The sequence below is a fragment of the Anoplophora glabripennis genome, unplaced genomic scaffold (genome assembly GCF_000390285.2).
Source record: "Anoplophora glabripennis isolate ALB-LARVAE unplaced genomic scaffold, Agla_2.0 scaffold1253, whole genome shotgun sequence".
Classification (NCBI taxonomy): Eukaryota; Metazoa; Arthropoda; class Insecta; order Coleoptera; family Cerambycidae; genus Anoplophora; species Anoplophora glabripennis.
The window spans coordinates 81725-89608 of NW_019417415.1; the positions used below are offsets into that span (position 1 = coordinate 81725).

The 7884-nt window shown below is 31.3% G+C and overlaps 1 protein-coding gene across 1 annotated transcript; it reads right to left on the bottom strand.

Annotated features, from left to right (window-relative positions):
- Window positions 1–4097: 4097 nt before the first annotated feature.
- Window positions 4098–7444, bottom strand: LOC108916304 (the record flags this gene model as incomplete). Its single annotated transcript, XM_018722519.1, is given in 3 exon segments — window positions 4098–5340; window positions 5840–6038; window positions 7284–7444. Coding segments are annotated over 3 exon segments (766 nt in total), but the record flags the coding sequence as incomplete, so codon positions are not given.
- Window positions 7445–7884: the final 440 nt, after the last annotated feature.

A 7884-nucleotide genomic window follows, 5' to 3' on the forward strand; every position in this document is an offset into this window, starting at 1 on the left:
TTATTAATTATTTTATCTCCTTCATGTTAGCAATTAAATTTCAGTAAAATTATAACAAGATCAATTACATTAAAACATTCTGTTTCACTGGCTGTGATTGGTGTGATTTTCCACGAGATTCTGTTCAACCAATCAGCGATCACATTGTCTCGAACGTAGGCATAGCGGTTTGTTACTGTTCATTGTAAACGAATCATTACTATTGCTGGCGCCAAAATTGAGGGATTTTTCGTTGCCAGTACAAGTCGTGCAATGTTGGCTCGGCAATCTGGTCACGTAGCTTGTAAACATTTATGAAGGCTCTGTATATTGTATAACACATTCAGTTTGAAGAATGGATTACAACAATGCAGGTGGTCCATAAAAATTTTAACTGTTGCGACAATTTTTCCACTAGATTAAATGTTTTAAAGATAATTATGGGCGAAAATATTTAAAAACTGTTGTATTAAAAATGCATTCAGTCGCTCATTTTTGTTACTTTTTATTTATTTATTACATACTGTAAAATTGTACAAGTACTGTGGAAGTGATATTTACAAATTGTATATTTTGTCATAGTTTGAAACATTTTTAATTAAATGTACGATTTTAGTCGGTGATTTTCAATAAAATCCATGGCAAGTTGTTCTTTTTATTTGTAAAAATCCCTAATTTTAGAGGTAATTTTGTTCATATTTTCATCATTTGAGGGAGGAGCAAGGACGATACCACACCACCAAAAAATATACATGTAACGTGCGGAAACTATGATTTCTGGGGTGTATGGAGTACCCCATGACCTTTGCCAGTGATTGGTTTAAGATGATTGCAAATTTTTTTTTAAACAGAATTCTCCAGTGTTTATTTCATTTTTGAATTTAACATAAATTTCTGAATATATTTCATACCTTATATCTCAGCTGAAATGTTTTGGAGAAAATCACAGTTTAATTGTGAATCTTTGAACATTCTACATAAGGTTCTACAAGAATTCAGATATTCTCAAAAAAGTTAATGGAGGTTAGTCAATTTGAACAAATATTGAAATAATTTGTTTTACGCAATTTATTAATATTTTCTACATTGTTTTCGAATCAAAAAATGTACTGTAAATGCTGAATATTTCTCTACTTAATAGCTCAGGAAGAGACTGTCCTTTTCCTCCAGGTTAATTCTCATCTTTATGTCATCGCTCATATGAAGGATGGCTGCTCTCTCCCATTAAGAATTTTTTACGATGCCTTTGGCTCTTTAATATATAGAAAAACGATTTGTAGTTTTTTTTTGTTATTAATAAATTATATGTTGCATTATTAATTGTATGTTAATGGTATCAAAACTAGGTACTACACCACGTATTTTCAATAAACGGCAATGCCTCCTTGGGAATCAACTCCCACTAGTCTCAGCGGTATTCAAACTGTGTTCCACGGAACCCTGGGGTTCCGCACAACCTCTCTGGGGGTTCCCCGACTCAGTCAAAAATTTAAAATTTTATTATCGATAATTAGAAAATTCAAAAAATGTAATATATTCTCTTATATATTATGCAATTGCAACTTACGACAATAGCACCTGATTTTAACATATCTAAAAATATTCAAGCACATCCCAGTCTTTGATTATACAGTATACTTACTCTTTTTTTAATTACTCGATAAATATTTGCTTTAACTTTAAAGTCTTACTTTAATTTTTACTTAGTGCAATATTTATTTTGTTAATTGTAGTACATATTTATAAATATATTAAATAATCAGTAAAAAATGTGTTTGAAAATTTTTTTTAGGTATAGGGGTCCTTGAAAAAAGATGTTGGCGGGTTTCTGCAAGTCGTAAAAGTTTGAAGACCGCTGGCCTATGATTTTCGAGAATTTTCTATGATAAATTGATACAGAAACAAAAAGGCTTTATTGTACAATATGTTTACAGGTAGTACGTATAGTGAATTTTTTCAAATGATTTGGTTTCAAAATGGCGGCTGGAAGTGACGGCAAGCAACAGCGTCTCTTTTAAAGAAGGCTGTATGGCTGTAAAATATTTTGAGATACAGGGTGTTCTGAAAGTCCGTCAGGAAACTCCGAGAATTTGTAATGTAATTTTTTTTTCGAATTGTCAATTGTTTGCAAGTTACAGCTTGTCAAAGTTCAATTTTTTTTATTTTTCTATTTAAATAACTTATTTAATTCAAGTTCGATTAGTTTCTCATTTGGCTTGGCACACTTACTAAGTAGATGAAGCTCTATTGGACCAATCAGAGAAAAGTTTCATTATGCGCCGCTAGAGGGCACTTTACCTAGAATTCAAAATTTGTTCATAACTTTTTTCTCTTGCTATACATCACAAAAATATTTTTGATAATTTTTTCTGCAATTAATCAAGTTGCCATGCTGTAATACCATCTCTTGTAAAACCAGCTTCGTTAGTAAATTCATTATCCTTAGCTTATTTTTCCACATTATTATAGAGCCGAACAAAAATTTATTATGGTGAAAAATCAAACATACTTGCTTTAAACAATTTTTATTACAATTCGTAACACCAAAATTACTAATGATATTTATTTGAAGTATGACAACTTGATTAATTACAGAAAGAATTATAAAAAATTTGATGTTTAAATATTAATAGCGATTTTCTGGTAAAGGGTTACATTTAGCGGCTTAAACAAAAAGTATATAATTTTTTCTGATATTGTTTCTCTTCAATAATGTTTTAATTTCTCGGATGTCTAGCAAGAGAAAAAAGTTATGAATAAAAAAAAATTTTGAGTTCTAAGTAAAGTGCGCTCTAGCGGTGCATAAGGAAAAATAGAAAAATAAAAAAAAATTGAACTTTGACAAGCTATAACTTGTAAAGCTGTAACTTGCAAACAGTTGACAATTCGAAAAAAAAATTTCATTACATACTGTTATTGTTTTAATCCGTAGAATCTCCCAGAGTTTCCTGACGGACTTTCAGAACAACCTGCATACGAAAAGCTAGGGAACATTGCAGGGAAATTGAAAAATATTAATTGTTGAGCATTAAAAGAAAAATATCGAAGAAAAATGAAAAATTTTGGATTGATATTAAAAATGGAAATTGTTAATCAATCGAAACGCTCCTACGATGTTCCCCGAGTTATTTATTGTGAAGCTCTGTAGAACATTTCAAGTTGATTTGTCGAAAACTTTTTAAGTTATATTTCCGGCTAGTTAAAAAAAGTGGTTTCTCCAGAAATGTACTTAAGATTTTCGTGCCATTCAGCATAAGAAATTCGTTGTACAGAGTATAGCAAAAGTACCGGAACGGCATAATAACTCGGCGGGAGAGCATTTTAGAGAAAAATGTAAAATACAAAAGTTTCAAGATTTCTCCCTGGTTATCCGATGGTGACCTTGACATTGACCTCGAAATGCTGAAATTTTTGTATGTAACATTTTTCTCTAAACTGCTCTCCCACCGAGTTATTCTGCCATTCCTGTACTTTTGTTAGTTTGACCTTGTGGGGGCCCCAAGGTCAAAAGGGAGGGGTCACTCAAGGTCAAATCTGAACGTAAAATTTTGTGTTCTTTTCATTTCTGGGGGCAAACGTATAGGGTATCATTTGAAAAATCACATTTGACCTTGAAATAATCTTCAAGGTCACCACCAGATAGCCAGGGAGAAATCCTGAAACTTTTATATTTAATATTTTTCTCTAAAATGCTCTTCTGCCGAGTTATTCTGCTGTTCCGGTACTTTTGCTATACCCTGTATATATTCCTTCAATCAGAGATGCCTACGCCATATATTTGACCTTCCATACTGATATTATCTTCATCCTCTTCTTTTCGGCTTGTTTCGAAACTCAATCTTTATAATAGCTATAGCGTGTCCTCTTACAAATTACAATAAGAACTGCAGCCCGTTGCTTATGCTCCACCTCGAAAAAAATGGTATTCCCGATTTTTTCCCAACCTAAAACTTTTTCCCTATATTCTTCATATAATAAAACGTTTAAACCGTGTAATTCTAGTGGTTTTATCCCTTAAACAATTTTGGTGATTGCACACGATTTCTTACAAAAAAGTACACATATTCTGGAGTGGTTGCCTCCTCGGGGATGAAAGAGAAATGAAAGAAACATTTTTCTAGAGAAATATATTTCACTTAATACAGCTACACAGTTTTCATTAAGAACTATACGATTATACAGAAAATAATACAATAAATAAGCGGTAATGTACACACAGTATAAAGTAACTTACGAAAAAAAAAGAAACGAAGTTAAATAAAAGATAAGTACAAAACTATACATATATACAACATATTTAGATTACTCTTGAGCAGTCCTTTAACTTATTGTCCATACAATTATTGTTAGTAAGACATCACATTTCTATTCATGAAATATTGTGTAATTATTGACAAAATATGTCGTGAAATACACAGAAAAGGGATTAAGGATTTACACGAGTACACATAATATTTAAATAAGTACAAATTAAATGGAAACGGTACGCTACAAAATATTTTTTTATATATATTCGTAATAATGAAAATTTTATACAATTTTTTTTTTGTTAAAAAAATACTTGAAATCCCTACCCCTTGTTACTTCACACAAAACGGTGGTTATAAAGACGACTATCAAAATAGGGTATCTATGATTCAGTCATTCAGTAACTTCAGATAATTCGCAATCTCTCTTAAATATACTATATGCTTATCGCAGGATTTATATTGGATATATTTTCACAGCCTTTAATTCAATGCAAAAAAGGTTAAGAAATGGAAACAAGTTTAACCTTTTCGAAATCAAATTGAATTAACTCTTGACCCAACACATAAGGCACATCCAGATAAAAAAAATACGCTCCTTATGAGTTACGAAAACCGAGAACATCTGTTTTTGGTTCTCGAACAATTTTAAGTACAGTGATAAACAAAGAAACAGTCTATTTAAAAACGCACATCCAGTTTTTAAAACTACGATAAGTACGCTTTTTCCAAACAAAACTTATCGATATCTCCAGGGTATTTAACGTTACTATTTATATTTTTATCCAAACAAATGTCTGTATTCTTTTCGATCTCCAATATGATTGATTTGGCGGAATCTGTATCACAACCAATCAAATTGGGTCTCTCGTTTTTTTCATAAACTTTTCCACTGTTGCTGGGAAGCAGTTCGTTCTGTACTAAAAGTGGTACATGAATCTGACGCTGGAAATCCTCATTTTGGTTCGAGTAGAATATATTCTGGTGTTGCGTTGGAACGACGTATTCTTTTTTTAACAAATTGTCATACGTTCGTTCAAAGTGATCCTGGTGACCATATTTCTCATTGGTAGCCTTGCACTGTGGTGGCACAGGATGAGCATACATTGCAGGCCTGAAAAATAGGCAAATGAATAGTGTCAAAGTATTAGTAAACATATAGAGAGTAACTAAAAGCTTGGACGAACTTTAATAATGAACGTCAAGTCAATTAAAATAAAACTAACCTAATTGTCAGTCACTTCTTTGACTTTGTTTTAAAGGTGAGAATAATGAATGAATGAATGAGAATAATCTCGAAAATAAAAGAAGTCAATTAAGTCAACTTATGTTCTACGATACCAAAGATAGAAAGAGCTTACTATTTCTAGATTTTACTTATTATTGCTTTTTCCAGTGACCTCCTCTTTCTTTTATCATTTACATAGCTTCCTTCCCTTACTACTTTGTACATGTTGAAATACACCTAGCATATTTTCATTAATTTTTATCAAGTTTTATATCGGAAACGAAGCATTTTCGGACACATTTTTTAACAATTTTCATCAAGCATTTTAGTGTATCCTGTATGCTATTTTAAATATTGTGATTAAAGCTTTTTCATGAACACTTACCCCAGTTTGCGAATGGCAGAATTTTGGTGTTCACTTTTAAGTATCTTCACAGCCAGAGCGATGAGCACGAAAAGAATCACAGCTCCACAGATGGGGACAGCAATGGTGGCAGCCCTAAACCACACTTCTGAATTGGAATACAGAAAGGGTTCTTGCTGTTGTTGCTGGAATCTGTTGTCTGAATCTTCAGCAACGTCTCCTGAAACAGATGAATAAACATTTTTATACTACTGTTATTATTTGCAGGGCAATTTTTAAGTTTTTAAGTGTTTTCCTTCTATTAGAATCCAATGTACTATTTTGTAGAATTAAAATAACAGTCCAAGATACGTACTGATGTTAAATGTTTGATAACAGAGGGTGTAAATGAAACGTAGAGATAAAAAGATAAAAATATAAAACTAATATATATAATAAATTTAAAACCAAAGAAAGAAAAGTGTAAACCTTAGATAAAAACTTTTTGATAAAATTATCATTACCTAGAAACATAAAATGGAAAAGTACATTAATAAATAACTATGTTTAATTGACCTTCTATTTAATAAGGTCATATTCAATCTTAATGTAATGTTTAAAATGTCAGTAGCTCGGCTTTTCATCTTTTACAAAAGCCTGTTTTTAATTATTTTTAAATTTTCTATACATGCTTATTTAAAAATCACCCGCCATTTCTTACATGTTAAAATAAAACACCAAAATATTCGGATCGGTTCCGATCGAGTTCGAAATGTATGTTGAGATGGAGTTTTAAGCCCTAATAGATACTTTAAGCTCAGCTTACTACTTATTCTGTGTTGCAGTTATGTCGTCTTTCGTTTTTTGAGACACAGTGCATCCAAAATTTAGAGACTGGCGCAATTTCTTAGCATGAAGGAAACTACTCTTTACTATTGTAAATACACAGGACATTCGAAAAGTTCACAAAGAAAGGTTGGTATTCCACAAAGAGAATATTATGTGTACAATCAAGATTTGGAGCATAAATATTATTCAACACAGCGAAATAATTTTTATTTATAGTTTATACATTACTTAATTATAAATATATTATTGTGTGTTTGTGAATAATAGGCACATTCCGGGAACTTTTTGAAGAACTTGAGTAAATAGTTCATGATGGAGTTGATCATGCGCCCTGAGATTTGGGACTTCAGTTCTGCCAACCTTATAGCGTGAGTTTGCGGTTGTAATATAAAATGAACACTTTTGAAATCCTTTTTTGAAGTTAATCGAAATTTTGTTAGTAATACGCGAGATAATAACTTATCTGTGCATAAAACGTGTTATTTTATTCGAAAAATCACAGAAAAGTAATGTAGTGCAAAGTGTAGCAAAAACAAAATTGGCGCCTAAGAATCATGTCATGAGTCCTAACACGGCGCAGAAACATCTATAAATATATTTAATACAATGTATATCTATTATACACAAAAATATTTACCTAATAGAGTGTTGTTGATAATATTTTTCGTTTGTGGACTTTCTATGTGATTACACATATCATGGTGGCAGCATAAGAACAATGACTTAGGATTGTCTTTTCTTCTTATTGTCGTCCTTTCATTGATGCCTCCTTTGCTGTTACATCTCGATTTTTGTTCCCTGAAACAAAAATAGAATGTTGAGAACTGGTTGAGAACATACGATTTTGTAAACAGGTTCGACCCTGAGAAAACTAAATACCTAGGTAGTTAAAGAAAATTGTGGCGTTATCGAGAGAAAGTTCAAAATCATCAATTATAATAAGTTTATTATGCAGGATACAATTTATATAATGATTGATAGTCAGACGGAATAACTTTATGTCCTGTCTGTACACAAGCAAGCAAAGTATGGAATAGAATTAATTGACCATTTTTAATTTTCTGTAATAAATACCTAAGTATATGTTGCATGTTATGTCGTATAATAGTACCTACATATTTAATTTTGTTCAAGGCTGATAATGTACTAGGTTTTGCATAAATATAAGATCTACGAGTGACAAAAATTTTAACCATTGACATTACATTTATTCAAAATCTACCACCCTTTTTAATACT